This window comes from Heterodontus francisci, chromosome 27 (assembly GCF_036365525.1).
Source record: "Heterodontus francisci isolate sHetFra1 chromosome 27, sHetFra1.hap1, whole genome shotgun sequence".
NCBI classification, from domain to species: Eukaryota; Metazoa; Chordata; class Chondrichthyes; order Heterodontiformes; family Heterodontidae; genus Heterodontus; species Heterodontus francisci.
In genome coordinates, this window is record NC_090397.1 from 62,519,635 (window position 1) to 62,535,573 (window position 15,939).

Consider the following 15,939-nt stretch of genomic DNA (forward strand, 5'->3'; position numbering starts at 1 on the left):
CACCAGAGGTAAGGAATGGGAGCAGGAAAAGAAGGCATTACAAATGATTCTCTGGCTACGATTACATAGATAAGAATGAGAGCAATGCCACCCAGCTGGACGATAGTGAACATGCATTGGAGGAAGGGTGTTGGTCAACCATGTCAAAGGCTGCAGACAGGTTGAGGAGGATGAGGAGGGAGAGTTATCTTTGTCACAGTCACATAGAATGTAATTTGTGACTTTGATAAGTGCTGTATTGGTACTGTGATAGGGGTGGAAACCTGATTGGAGGTTTTCAAGCATTGAGTTCCAGGAAAGATGGGATTTGGAAGGTGACAACACATTCAAGGATTTTGGAGAGGAAAGGGAGGTTGGAGGTGGGACAGTGGTTTGCAAGGATGGTGGGGTCAAGGGTTTTTTTTGAGAAGGGTGGTGATGGCAGATTTAAAGGAGGGACAACACCTGACCCACCTGAAAAAAAGAGAACTGGTTACAACATCGGCTAACATGGGGCCCAGGAAGGGAAGTTGGGTGGTTAGCAGTTTAGTGGAAACAGGATCGAGGGAGCAGAAGATGGGTCTCACGGACAAGATGAGCTCAGAGAGGTCATGAGGGGAAATATGAGAGAAACTCAAGAAAGATGAGTGTTCAGGGCTAGGGCAGGGGGGAGCATTAGAGGAAGTTTGGCCAGGTGGGCTAGTGGAAGGGAGGGACGCAGTAGATGCAGTTGATCAGATGGTCTCAATCTTAGTGATTAAGAAGTCCATGAGCTCCTCGCACATTGTTGGAGGTGAGGGTGGAGGGGAGAGGGGTTTAGGAAGACTGCAGTAGAAAAAATGCGGGGGGTTATAGCGAGCAGTTTTAGCAGACCTGAGAATGTTTTATGTGATCTGGCCATATCTGGCAGTGGATGGCTAAACCAGTTGCCTGCCGAATCAACTGATTATTCATCTCGTGTGCAGTTTGTGGAACATTGCAAAGTGCAAACTGGCTCCGAGTTCAGTGACAACAGCTATTCAAAAGTAATTTATTGCATGTGAAACACTTTGGGCTGCCCTGAGATGATGTCATGTAAATGCAATGTGTCGAAGGAATGAAAAACAACAAATCAGTGCAATAAACAAGGCAGATCCCATCCACACTGTTTCATCCTGCCTATAGTAACTTTCCACCTTCCCAATAAGTTGCTTCAAAGCTTGTATGTAAAATTGGAATGGGGAAGGTGCTCATTCCGCATCCCAGTTTTTTTCTTGTAAGTGCATGAGGAGGGGAGGGAGAGATAAGGAGCAGTTGGTGCCAATAGCCTGTTTGTGGTGCTGCAGAACACAACCTAGGTGATCATGTGTCAATGTCCTAGGTGGATCGGTGGCGCTGCCCAGTGTCCCGGAAGTAATTCCCGGGCCGTAGTGGGAACCGCCGGCAATTGGCAGGCGCGGCGCGAGTAGGCGCCGTTTCCATAGTTTCTCCCGTTTGAAAAGCATCCCACTAACCGCGAGTGCGGGCCGGGACCGGGAATTTAAACCGATAACACGGAGAGAGAGAGAGAGAGAGAAAAACAGGAGAGTTGATATTTAAAACAATGTAGCGTCGAAATCTCCCTTTATTGTGGAGAAAATTAAGGTAATTTAAAAAAAGTTTTGTTTTCTTTCCGGTCGTTGGGAGGAGGAAACAATTTAATCAAAATATTAAAAATTTGTTTTAAAAAGGGAATTTTCTTTTTTTTTTAAAAAAAGGAGCCGTGTTTATATCGGTACGGGGCTCCTCACTATCGCGGCCTAGCGGAGCGTCAGTCAGGACAGGCGAAGTGGACGCCGCAACCTACCTTGCTGCTTTCACTGCCCCGCCTCCCCTCTCCGCGATTGGCTGAGAGTCGGGGCGCTCTTCCAAGGGGTTGCCAGCTCACGTCAATCAAGCTGCCGTTTCCGCTCCCTTTGTAGCAAAGCTTGGTTGGTCGGCATCATTAATCCCAATGAGGGGGAAACAATTGGTTAGTGAGCGTTGTGTCTGATTTATTTATTGATTGTGTTGCAAGGATTTTAATTGACAATATGACTTTCTTTCACTTTTGGTCAACAGTTTCGCGTGTTTTAAAGATGGTATTTTGCAATCGATGGTTTATGTTTTATTTGTTTTCCTTTTTCCCCGATTAATTCAGGCGAGTGCCGACATTTAGGTTCGTAAAACCATGTAAACTTATAGAAATGTAGAAGTGAGATTTAAAACCACAGGTTCCAGTTTCTGCTTCACTGGTCCCACGATGAAACCTTTTTTTTTCGTAAGTTCCCTGAAAGTTGAGCTGTTTTCGTTGGGAGTTTTCCATTTCTCGCACTGCAGTTGCTCAAAAGAGAACCTGAGGTTGAGCTATTAATTCTTGCCACTCCTGCTAGGAGGAACCTGCTTCGTGAGACTTCTCCAGAAAGCCGGAAGAAACAAAACATGACCCTTTAAACGAATGAAAAATGGTCGCAAACCTTTGCGCAAATTGCTAACTTAACATGGGACCAAAGAATTTTAATAGCTTCATCGACATTTGAATTAACAAGCACCAATATTTGTCATCAGAAGATATATAAGTATAAAACTGAGGGTTGTTTTGACATTAAATAGAAAGATGCTTACCTCCCATATTTAGTGATAAACTTGTGTCCACATTTTTTGAATAGATGTGAAATCTTTTGGGCAAATTTGGTAAACTTTAAGCACCTACAAAACCAAGAAAATTATATTTATGAACTCTTAGAGCGAATTTTTCTGACATTTTTGTTTTGCAAAATCAGAATTTAAGCGTTTGCAAGCTTTAGTATACAACCTAAGACATTCAATCCAAAGCACTAACAAAAATATTTTTATAGTGAATATGCATTGCCTGGAGTCGTTATTAAAAACAAAACTATCCTTAACATTGTTCTTTGCTTAAGTTAACAATCTTTTGAAGTAAAGTTATTGAATTTCTGTAAGAAATCAATTGTTTGTGAATGCGTTTGTTTATAAAAAAACAATTGTATTTATATAGTGTCTTTAATGTAGTAAAATGTCCCAGAGTGCTTCACAGGAGCATTAGCAAACAAAATTTGATACCGAGCCGCAGAAGGAGATACCACGATAGATGCGAGGTGCGTTTTCTGGAGCATGTCAATGGAGAAGAGAGAGGTATAGAACTGGAGAGAATTCTCAGGGCCAAGGCAGCTGAAGGTGTGGCCGCCAGTGGTGAAATTATGAAACAGGGGATGTGCAAGAGGCCAGCATTAAAGGAGTGCTGAGATCTTGGAGGGTTTTAGGGCTGAAGAAGGTTACAATGATGGGGAGGGGCAAGGCCATGGAGGGATATGTAGACAAAGATGAGAATTAAAAAATAAATGGTGATGGGTAATTGGAACTTAGTGTGAATTAGGAGATTGGCAGCAGAGTTTTGGATTGGTGTGTGGTGGGAGGCTGGATACGGCAGCATTGGTATAGTCGAGTCTCGAGGTAACAAAGGCATGGATGAATATTTCAGCAGCAGATGAGCTGAGGCGGGGATGGAGACAGATGATAAAATGGAGGTCGAAGTAGGTGGCCTTGGTGATGGGGAGAATATGGGGTCAGAAGCTCAGCGTGGTGAAATAGGATGCCAAGGATGCACACAGTCTGGCTCACGAATTCAAATTAAGATTGCATTTTTAAAACCGATTACTTTTTTGATATCACCAGTTTGTTCTGAAACTCTTTTACAAGTCTGTTGTCAAAAATTTACTTGTTTTTAAAATTGTATTGAAGTGCATTCCTTGTTATTGTAAGCTAAAGTTTTCAATTAAAAAAATTATCTCTTTCCACAGGTGTTGACTATGGGTGGTTAGGAGTAGGAGCATGGCTTCTAACATTTAACATGGGTCATTATTGAATTAACAAAGTTGCTTCTGACTGTCTCACATCTGTGATTGGTTCCATCTGTGATAAGCATGACCACTAATTCTCACACAACTTTGAAGTAAAATGTGGAGAAAAAATATTAAAAGTTGCAGTTTGAACTGCTCAAATATTGCTTGATTGTAGAGGCTTTCTGTCAGTGTGTGATAAAGAGGCAGATGCACTAATTTTGGCCATAGTGTTGTAAATGCTGTTGTCCTTGCACTGGGGTCAGGGCATGCAGCACTTGGGCCAAGGAAATAACATGAAGTTAAATTTAAAATAAGTTTCAGTATCTTTAATGTTCTATCTTCCAATTCCTGTGGATGAAGGAACAATTTAAGGGGCTGAAATTAGGTAGACCAATATGACAAAAACTGAATGAAATGTTCAAATTTAAACAAGACAATCTTCGGATCAGACCTGAGATTACAGCATAGATGAATAGTTGGGGAGGTGGATTTAGAGATACAAATGAAGGTAAGTAAATTGTGCAGTGTTAAATGTAAGACAAAAATTGATAATGTTAGGAAATTTCCTGAGTTTCTAAATTGCAGCAAATGTTTGACATAGATTGCTCTCCAGTAATGAGATGGCTTGTGACCTTGTGGCAGTATTGGCAAAGATATAAGCACTTGAATGGAGGAATTGGTAAGATGGTTATCAACAACTATTCTGGTTTGATGGACAATGGTGGCTCTCCGATAGCTCATCCATTCTAAACGTGTGAGCCAAACTAACAAATGGTCAAAAGCTATTTAAATGTGGGTGATTTGACAGGGTGAGAACAGGTTTGGGTTTGACAATGTTCCAGTAAGGGAACTGACTAGCAACTAGGGTCGTACTGGCTGATTTTGCTCCCCCCTCCCCCTCTATATCCTGAGCCCTAAGACCAGTCATGGGACTCCTGCTCTTGTCCTGCAAAACATATTTCTACAAGTACATATTGAATTAAAGACATATATTTGCTGGAATACAGTCATCTGTATAAACTTTTTTTTAATATAGGGCATGAGCTCCACTCTCAGGATAAATAATTGCAGGTCAGGACCATATCTCTATCACATGCAGAGGAACACACCATTATGAGTGAGTAAATGTTTTTATGCTTGAAAGTGAGTTGATATTGCTGTATGTAAGGCTGGTCATTTAAGAAATCTGAATCACATAACCTGTCGAGTCTGGAAACAGCAAATTTAGCTTGAATTACCAAAATAAAATGTTATCATATAAAAGCAATGACTGTTTAAAATTAAAATATCAGTGACGAATTAAAGCGCTTTGTCTTTCCTTTTAGTTTGTGGTTTAGTTTATGTTGGACTATAATGCCAGGAAATAGATTATTTTACATCTGAAAAGGTCAATTATTTTTGAGACCTGTGGTTGATATTGAATGTGTTAATCTGGAACAGACCAATAGATGATTGAAAAAGAAATGAAACAGATTTAAGTATAATTTATTTGTGATCTCATTGTACATTAATATTTGTAGTGGCATAATATCAAATGAGGGCAGTGCAAATATTTCTGCAGGATCACCTCCAAGATACGAGTTTCAACTTGACACATGGCTCATTCCAAGGACGTGACAAAGTTGCCTTTTAAATTAAATATGATTAAAGGAGCTTATTTTCAGCAGTCATTTTTTGTTCTGTCTCTGTTTAAATTGTGATATTTGGGAATTTTGTCCATTCCCTAGCTACCAACTCCATTCCTCTCTAGCAGCTCTGTGAGGCTGAATCAGATCATTCACAGTCTGCATGTTGTATTTGACCCTGCGATGAGCTTCCAAACATATATCTGCTCCATCACCAAAACTGACTACTTCCACCTCCGTAACATTGTTTGACTCCACCCTAAATCAGCTCACTTCCTCCTGAAGTCCTCATCTGTGTCTTTTGTTACCTCTAGACTTGATTATTCCAGTGCTTTCCTGGCTGGTCTGCCATCTTCCACCCCATGTAAACTTGACCTCATCCAAAACTCTGCTGCCCATATCCCCATATGCAACAAGACCATTTCACCCGTCATCCTGTGCTCGTTGACCTACATTGGGTCCTGGTCTGGAAACACTTTAATTTTAAAATTCTAGTGCTTGTTTTCAAGCCACTCCTATCTCTCTAATCTCTTCAAGCCCTGTGTGTCTTCAAGATCTAGGTGCTATTCCAATTCTGGCACCTTGTGCATCCTGATTTTAATGGCTTCACCATTGGCAAACAGTGCTTTCAGCTGCCTAGGCCCTCAGCTCTGGAATTCCCTCCCTAGACTTCTCTGCCTCTCCTATCTCTTCCTTTAAGATCCTCCTTTTAAAGTTACTTCTTTGTCCAAGCTTTTAATTATCTGTCCTAACACCCTCTTATGTGGCTTGGTGTCAAATATTTGTATAATAATCACTTCTGTGAAATGCCTTGTAAGTTTTAGTATGTTAAAGGTTCTATATAAATGTAAGTTGTTGCACTGAAATTAGTGAAGATGTTATGGACTCTGTATCCCAAGGATGACATTTATTACTGTACTCAATGAATAGTTTGTCTTTTTTTAAGATATGTAATGTATCTAACGTTTGCCTGTTGAACCTTCTCACTGTTCTGGTTGCCAACCTACTTACATTATTGTTTCACTGACCGTTTGGACAAATATATGGCAGACTGCCCCCCGCCCCCCCCCCACCTCCAAATTGTTTTCACTCTAGTTGGCCAATAGGCAAGCTTCTTGTAGAGGACGATCAACAAAGAACCTACTTGTGTGCTATGTGAACTCCAGTTATGTGTTGTATCTTGTTTAGCAAATATCAAAGACATACTCATGTTTGTGTTTGGCTGTGACTTTATTTATTTAGAGATACAGCACTGAAACAGGCCCTTCGGCCCATCGAGTCTGTGCCGACCATCAACCACCCATTTTTACTAATCCTACACTAATTCCATATTCCTACCACATCCTCACCTGTCCCTGTATTCCCCTACCACCTACCTATACTCGGGGCAATTTATAATGGCCAATTTACCTATCAACCTGCAAGTCTTTGGCTGTGGGAGGAAACCGGAGCATCTGGCGAAAACCCACGCGGTCACAGGGAGAACTTGCAAACTCCACACAGGCAGTACCCAGAATCGAACCCGGGTCGCTGGAGCTGTGAGGCTGCGGTGCTAACCACTGCGCCACTGTGCCGCCCCTAAACTTACAGACGTCACAACTAGTCTACTCCTGTTCGTTCAAAGTCTTTTTTTTTGCTTTAAAGAATTGAAAGTATACAGTTGTTTGAATTCATCAATTAAAACAGCAGAGGAAGATTTTTGTGCATATAAAAAAACTAATTTGGTGATTTTTGATTAATTGTACACTGTCGCAAGACAGTTATGGCAGGACTGTTGGCATTATGATTACCCTGGCTGTTAAAACTCATCAAATTGAGTTGATTTTAACCTTAAAACAGAAGAAGTTAAATAAACTGGTCACAGTGTTATTTTGGTGCACTTGAAAATGTACCAGGTGAGGTGAATTTGAAGAGGAGGAATTAACTTGCTATCTAGAGTCTTTCACAATCTCAGCATGCCCAAAGCACTTCACAGCTAAGGATATAATTCTGCAGTGTAGTCACTGATTGTAGGCAAATAGAGTATGATCTATGAGTTCAGCAATAATGTTTCATCTTGATAGAAACACTCAGTGGCTGTTTAGCTTTCAGAGTTTAGGAACCTGCAGCGCTTAATACTTTATGTAGTTTTGTCATGTTATCTTTCGTGAACCTTAAAACATAGATCGAGACTCTGTAATCTCCAATCAGTAAATGTCAAATGTTAACTTTATAGCTTCAGTTTTAGTTTGGATTTAGTGAAAGAAAAATAACATTGAAAAACTACTGGAGTAATTAAAAGTGTTTAATCACATCTCTTGTTTACGAGTTGTGATGTTTTTGATACCACCATATGAGTTTGCAATTACAATGGTTAATTGTTTTGTTGTAAACATTCACTTGAAAGCAAGTAGAGAAGAAAATTTAATCCAGAACTCTCGGTTAAAAATTGGGAATATTGTAGAGATGAAACTTGAGTAAAAGCAAAATGTGGATATTAAAAAGATAGTAATTTAATTGTGTAACTTGAATTGGAACTCCAGTCCTTTTTTTTTCCTTCCCTGTTTTCCTGTGAATCAAATTTGAAATAGTTTTGTAAGGAGCAGATTGCTCCTCTTTGGGTATTTGTGTTCTATTGCCATTTCCTTGGGCAAAAAACATTTCAGCTGGAGTCTGCGAAACTTGGTGGATTGCAGCACTGTTCATTGGTTTGTAAGAGAAGGTTGAAGGCAAGTTCATTATTGATATGTGATGGAGAAAATGGTAATGTGTATTAAGACATTTTTTAGATTTGGTGCTTAAGTATGTTTTTGGTGTAAAGTGTGTTTTTATGGGAAATGAACCTTCTGACTCGGGTGCGAGAGCTGCCATTGACCTATGGCTAACACTATACATCTGGGCCTGGAAATATCTAAGCTTGACTGGCAAGCAGTCAGTAACATTTGTGCCATGTATGTGCGGGGCAGTGACCATTTTCAAACAATAGAAAGCCCAGCCTCCTCCCACTGACATTGATTGCTACCACCGTCCACACCTTCGGGTTCACCATTGACCAGAAGCTGACCTGGAGCAGCCATATCCACACTGGGACTATGAGAGTAGGGCAGAGACTGGCTACTTTGTGACAAGTGCCTTACCTCTTGATCCCTTAATGCCTTCATTGTCTACAAGGCTGGTCAGGAATGTGATAATTGTTGCAACAGCACTGAAGAAACTCAGCACCATCCAGGAAAAGAGCAGACTATCTGGTCCATTTCTCCACCATCGATGCCCTATTATGCAGAATGTACTATCTCCAAGATTCATTGCAGCAACTCACCACACTTGCTTTGAAAGAACCATTCACTCCACAAACGCGACCAGTAAGGAAAAAGCGGCAAGGTTTTGGGAACACCCATCACTTCCCTTCCAAGTGACAGATCACCCTTACTTGAACAGATATTGTAATTTTTACATTAACACTGAACCAGAATCCAGGAATTTCCTACTTAAGACCATAAGGTCATTTTAGGAGCATTATCATTGCAGGGACTGCAGCAATTCAAAGAGAAGGCCCAGCATTTTTTGCTTTTATTTCAGATTTCCAGCATCTGCAGTATTTTGCTTTTATTTTACCATCTCTGCTGTTCTCGATGGGCAAAATTATTTTGCTTTGCCTGTGTTATGGCATGCTGAGAAGAAATAAAGTGCTTAAGGTGTGAGGCTTGAAGCTGAGCGTTGGGTTAATGACACCAAGGTTTGTATGTACAATTGGTGTTGGCCTGAATGAGCAGCTGGAGAAGGGCATTATTGGTAGACTAAGTGGAATATTATTTCCTTATTTGTATTTTATTTTCTTGAATATTGCATATATCTTGTATTTGTGGAACTCTTCAAAGCAAAACTCAAAGCTGCTCTTGTTTTTTTTTTCTCAACGATTCTGCTTCTGGTATTTTAGTTATGTGGTGAGTCTTCTGGTTTTCAGGAAATCACCCCATTTATAAAGTAAGACGACCAGTGGTACCCCGGAGTCAATACAAGATTGTATGTCTGCAGCTGTTCAGAACCAGAGCTGTAACATTTTGGCCACAGACTTTCTCATTGTCAGAAGGAGATCCTCCTATAGAGGAGAAAAATAGGGGGAAAAAACCAATATTGAGCTTAAAGCTAAGCCTGCTTGCAGCCAATACTTGGCCAGCAGCTTGTTGTGCCAGAGGTGCCTATTTACATTTGCCTTTGGGACATTGGAAGTTTGTCATCCTATTGCCTGAGGGAATAGGGTGTCTCTTGTGGCTGTGCTGTAATTTAAATACAACAACTGATGTGTTATATCTTAATAAAGATGCAGTCTGAAAGGAAACAGCCATAGAACAAAAAAGGTCCCAACTTTTCTGTAGTTAGCTGCAGCACCTCTGGATTAGTATCACAGAATTCAGCCAATTTTCCTGTGCCTGATTGTTGCCCAGTGACCCCTGCTGGAAATGTGTATATTTGGATGCCTTGGTATTTGGGTTGGCTGAAATTTTGTCCATGTTGAATAATGGTACTTCCCATTCGGGTTCATACGAATAATCACCTGATTGAGTTGCAGAAAGGCTGCCGACTGCTCAGAAACTCTACTTTAACTTCAGTCAGCACTTGATGCTTCCACAGTGGGGAAAGGAAGTATATTTAAATTATGGACCATGTGCCCTTTTAGACATTTAGCACACTTTTCTCCATTCATTATACCTGGTCTTAACAAATCTTGAAGATTCTTGAGCATATTTGACTTGGATCTAGAATTTGTGCAAAATATACTTTTGTGAAAAATTTTCTTCCCACATCTATTTTCTAATTAGTCGTATCACTACTCACTACAAGGGCGGCGCAGTGGTTAGCACCGCAGCCTCACAGCTCCAGGGACCCGGGTTCGATTCTGGGTACTACCTGTGCGGAGTTTGCAAGTTCTCCCTGTGACCGCGTGGGTTTTCGCCGGGTGCTCTGGTTTCCTCCCACAGCCAAAGACTTGCAGGTGATAGGTAAATTGGCCATTGTAAATTGCCAGTAGTGTAGGTAGGTGGTAGGGAATATGGGATTACTGTAGGGTTAGTATAAATGGGTGGTTGTTGGTCGGCACAGACTCCGTCGGTCGAAGGACCTGTTTCAGTGCTGTATCTCTAAATTAATTAAATTATTCAAATTGATTTTCTTAACCTAGAAGTTAAGTTTTACTGGTGGAGCTGGGAGAAATCAAGTGGTGGGGTGGCAAAACAGGGCAGGGCTTCCCTATGGCTTAGTATGTAAATGTGCACTTGATGTCATGGTATTGAACCATATAGACGAGGGAGATTTCGAGTATAACTCTAAGTCTGTGGTCTGTCCTAAGTTTACTTGTTTGAGTCAGGGCAGCAAAGAAATTGCTGCAGTTCTCTGAAGTATCACATGACTAGGGAGGGAGTAGGTAAATATTATCTGGCATCCTGGATGTGTGACTTAATGTAATGGAAACTCGTGTATGATGCCATCCCATCACAGAGCAAATTGCACAGTATTTCTCAATGTTAAGACATAAATTTCAATTCAGACAAGTTTTGTTAAATTGACAAAAGTATTAAGTAAATCATTTAGGTTTTAGGAAGCGCTGTGATGAATGAAATAGTTGTGGAAATTCAAAATATTTATTGTTCGAGACACAAGCCAAAACAATTTGAGGTATTATGAATGTTTCTTCAAATAAATGTACAACGTGAAAATTGGTTCCAAATTTCTGCTGCGATTGAAAAAGAAGCTCAAAGAAGTTGGTTCTTGAAAAAGTTTCAGTCACAAGGCTCAAAGCAAAAAATTTGGATATCTAAACTTCACGCACTGTACAATTTACAGAAGACCTCTCTAATATGTATATAGAATTTAAGTACTGCTTGCTTCAAATTCATCGTGGGGATAGTTTTCTGCAGCGGACCAGGTCCTGTTCAGAGACCTGCATGCACTACAAAGCCATCAAGTAGTTTGCAGTAGAAATGAGAAGAAAAACTGCAAATGCTGGAAAAGAACAGAAAATATTGGAAATAGTTAGTTGACCTTTTTTTTTTATTTATGCATGGAATGTGGGCATTGCTGGCTAGGCCAGCATTTATTGTCCATCCCTAAATGCCTTTGAGAAGGTGGTGGTGAGCTGCCTTCTTGAACTGCTGCAGTCCACATGGGGTAGGTACACCCACAGTGCTGTTAGGAAAGGAGTTCCAGGCCCAGTGACAGTGAAGGAATGGCAATATAGTTCCAAGTCAGGATGGTGCGTGGCTTGGAGGGGAACCTGCAGGTGGTGGTGTTCCCTTGCATCTGCTACCCTCGTCCTTCTAGGTGGTAGAAGTTGCGGATTTGGAAGGTGCTGTCTAAGGAGCCTTGGTGTGTTGCTGAATTGCATCTTCATGGTACACCCTGCTACCACTGTGCGTCGGTGGTGGAGGGAGTGAATGTTTGTGAATGGGGTGCTGATCAAGCGGGCTGCTTTGTCCTGGATGGTGTTGAACATCTTGAGTGTTGTTGGAGCTGCACCCATCCAGGCAAGTGGCAAGTACTCCTGACTTGTGCCTTGTAGATGGTGGACAGGCAATGGGGAGTCAGGAGGTGAGTAACTTGCCACAGGATTCCTAGCCTCTGACCTGTTCTTGTAGCCACGGTTATTTTTATGGCGACTCCAGTTCAGTTTCTGGTCAATGGTAAGCCATAGGATGTTGATAGTGGGGGATTCAGTGATCATCATGCCATTGAATGTCAAGGGGAGATGGTTAGATTCTCTCTTGTTGGAGATGGTCATTGCCTGCCACTTGGGTGGCACGAATGTTACTTGCTAGTTATCAGCCCAAGCCTGGATATTGTCCAGGTCTTGCTGCATTTCTACACGGACTGCTTCAGTATCTGAGGAGTCACGAATGGTGCTGTCATCAGCAAATGTCCCCATTTCTGACCTAATGATTGAAGGAAGGTCATTGATGAAGCAGCTGAAGATGGTTGGGCCTAAGACGCTACCCTGAGGAACTCGTGCAGTGATGTCCTGGAGCTGAGAAGATTGACCTCTAATAGCTACAACCATCTTCCTTTGTCCTAGGTACAACTCCAACCAGCAGAATGTTTTTCCCCCAATTCCCATTGACTCCAGTTTTGCTCGGGCTCCTTGATGCCATACTTGGTCAAATGTTGCCTTGCTGTCAAGGGCAGTCAGTCTTCCCTCACCTCTTGACTTCAGCTCTTCTGTCAATGTTTGAACCAAGGCTGTAATGAGGTTAGGGGCTGAGTGGCCCTGATGGAACCCAAACTGAGCAGGTTATTGCTATGCAAGTATCGCTTGATAGTACTGTTGACGACACCTTCTATCACTTTACTGATGATTGAGAGAAGACTGATGGGGCGGTAATTGGCCGGGTTGGACTTATCCTGCTTTTTGTGTACAGGACATACCTGGGCAATTTTTCCACATTGTAGGGTAGATGCTAGTGCTGTAGCTGTACTGGAACAGCTTGGCTAGGGGCGTGGCAAGTTCTGGAGCACAGGTCTTCAGTACTATTGCTGGAATGTTGTCAGGGCCCATAGCCTTTGCAGTATCCGGTGCCTTCAGTCGTTTCTTGATATCACGCGGAGTGAACTGAATTGGCTGAAGACTGGTATCTGTGATGCTGGGGACTTCAGGAGGAGGCCAAGATGGATCATCCACTCGGCACTTCTGGCTGAAGATTATTGCAAATGCTTCAGCCTTATTTTTTGCATTGATGTGCTGGGCATCATCATTGAGGATGGGGCTATCTGTGGAGCTGCCTCCTCCTGTTCGTTGTTTAATTGTCCACCACCATTCACGACTGTATGTGGTAGGACTGCCGTAGTTGTTTCAGGTGCCTAGTTCGATACCGGGTGGTCCGTTCGGTTTTATTCCTTATTGACTTTGTAGCGGTTAGATACAACCTGAGTGGCTTGCTCAGCCATTTAAGAGTCAGCCACATCGCTGTGGGTCTGGAGTCACATGTCGGCAAGACCAGTTAAGAGCAGCAGATTTCCTTCCTAAATGGCATTAGTGTTTCAGATGTGTTACAATAATCAGCAATGGGTTCTTGGTCGTCATTGGACTAGCTTTTTTAAATTCCAGATTTTTTATTAATTAAATTCAAATTCTGCCTTCTGCCATAGTGGGATTCGAGCCCATGTCCCCAGAGCAATACTCTGGGTCTCTGGGTTACTAATCCAGTGACAATACCATTTCGCCACCACCTCCCCTGTACACGGAGAATCCAGACCAAATACAGTCTTTAGGTGAAGCAGGGTTCGAGGGCAAGAAGTAGTTGACCAAGGCCTGCAGACATAATCCAGTCTCCATTTTCAAGTCATACGTCCTGTCCTTATTTTTATATTTCCATTCTAAATTCCTATGTCCACATTTTTAATGGAAATTGTCTATGTAGTCTTGTCAAATAGTAATTGTACTCTGCCCACCAGCAGTAGTACTGTATCACCTCCATTGAAGGGAGGGTATATTTACAGCCTAACTAACCCACATGAGCAGTTTACATTGTAAATTGATCAAATTTCTGATGAAAAATGTTAATGGGAAGAAAGCGCAGATGTAAGATTTTTACGTGCAGTTTTGTGTATGTTTCCTGTATAGATGATGCATTCAGAACATACCTGTTTTCAATGTTCATTTTCTGTCGAGCTGCTTGTAACATCTGCCTTGACTATGTTCGTCTATACTTTTGAGTGCTTCCAGCTTTAGTCTGTGTATTAGATGGCACTGTGACTTTGTGTTCCTTGCTCGAGGCCTCTTGCCTCTCTCTAGTCCCTCCAGCACCAGCCATGCCTTGCCATTTTGATTTCTCACTAAACCGTCCATGCGTGCTGACTCAAGCCCTTGTCGGAAGAAAATAACAGGTGGCTAGCCAGCTTTTGTGGGAACCCCCTTTGGGCATTTCTGCCTCTGCATGAAAAAAAGCTGCATTTCTGATGGTGCCTTAAGATTGAGCTCTTTAAAAAGACACCTGAAAGATTTTAATAGTAGTTAACCAATGTAAAACCACTTCTTGGTCACCACTAAGAACACCACTTTGCTTCTTGTGAAGGTGGGATTTTCTAAAATGGTTCCCCATGCTAACTGGAAATATACTTAAGTATTAATGATTATGCAAACTTAGTTCAATAAAGGCTTTTGAAACTTGAGATAAGTTGTTTGAGATAAAATTATCTACTTACTTAAACAGATTTAAATAAAGGCTGTTGATTTACATTTTTCAACACGCTCACTGAATTTGATCAAAAAATACCGTGATCTTCTGACAATGTAATATGTAATAAAAATGTGTTTCAATGGTTCTGATACATTGTACAATACAAGGGATAAAACAGTGTATCCTCTGATTCACAGTGGGTAAAGCCATGAGAGGTTCATGTGCAGAATTTTTAACATATTAAACATATACATCTTTCTAGCATCTCTGAAAATGTATTGGTCTTGTCTGATTGGCTCTCATTTCCAGAAAACAGTCAAAAATACCTTACCATCTTCCACTGACTTCATGGTCTCTCGCATCTTATCTTACCAACTGCTACCATATCGCTCATGAGTAGTGCTACACAAGATCCACAATTGTTTTCTTTTTCCGGATGCCAAGACATTTTTTGATATGAAGTGACTTAACACATATTTCAGCATTTTCTGCTTTTGTGGAAATAATTTTTAGATGAAGTTAGAATTGTTATAAATGAATTTATTGTCACTGAAAGTAAAATTAGGAAGTGCAAGATTTATGCTTCAGAATGGTGAAAGGCTGGCTAATACAGTTATGAATGGGTAACAGAAACTGAGGACGCCAAACAAATAAGCCTCTATGAAAAATTAGGTGTTTTTCCGCTTGCCACAGAGCAGCGGATTTCTAAAATTCTGGAACTCCAATCATTTTCAGTTAATGTAGTAATTTAATGATCCAGTTCTTCTTGGAAGTTTTCTGGTTACAAAGAGTTGAAGATTTATGTAGACTTGCATATACTTCATAGAATACTGTGGTTATTGTGCTGTAGGGACCATAGAAAAGTCATCTGTGGAGTGCAGTTGTTTATCATTGAAGAGTGCAGATGGTAATGTTGCAGCATGTTTGTACTGCAACACTGCTTCAGTCAGCAGTTCTATTTTTTCTTAAATTCAGCCATGGACAAAACGTTTGTGATGCTGATCCATAGAACTGAAGCAGTATAAAAGTACCACACTTGTGCAAAATTAAGCATGCACTATTTTAAAATCATTGGGTCATAATTCGGTTTCAGGCCACTGTACCCTACTCAGTGGGTGAGAGAACTTTGTACAGGCCATTGAAAAATAAACGACTTACAGACATGTATGGATGAACTAGTCTGCTTGGCTTGTGTACAAGAGGGGAAAAAAAAAACTGTCGTCAGTGGCAGTACTTATATTGATGCCAAGGTGATAACTGCCTCTAGAGCTCTAGCAAGAAGAAATACAACCTTGCATTTATTTGGACTTTCTGACTTTTCTCAAATAT

General features: G+C 41.1%; 1 protein-coding gene across 2 annotated transcripts in view; it reads left to right on the plus strand.

Moving 5' to 3' along the window:
• The first annotated feature begins 1,358 nt into the window (after positions 1–1,358).
• usp6nl (USP6 N-terminal like) overlaps positions 1,359–15,939 on the plus strand; it is a 307,312-nt gene continuing 292,731 nt past the window's right edge. Inside the window, exons 1-2 of one of the 2 annotated variants that reach the window (XM_068059486.1) lie at positions 1,359–1,602; positions 4,876–4,956. In XM_068059486.1, the coding sequence (XP_067915587.1) occupies positions 4,953–4,956 (4 nt within the window). In that variant the 5' untranslated portion in view covers positions 1,359–1,602; positions 4,876–4,952. Of the gene's footprint in view, positions 1,603–1,902; positions 1,970–4,875; positions 4,957–15,939 lie in introns of those variants that run through there. The other variant, XM_068059488.1, reaches the window with a different exon arrangement.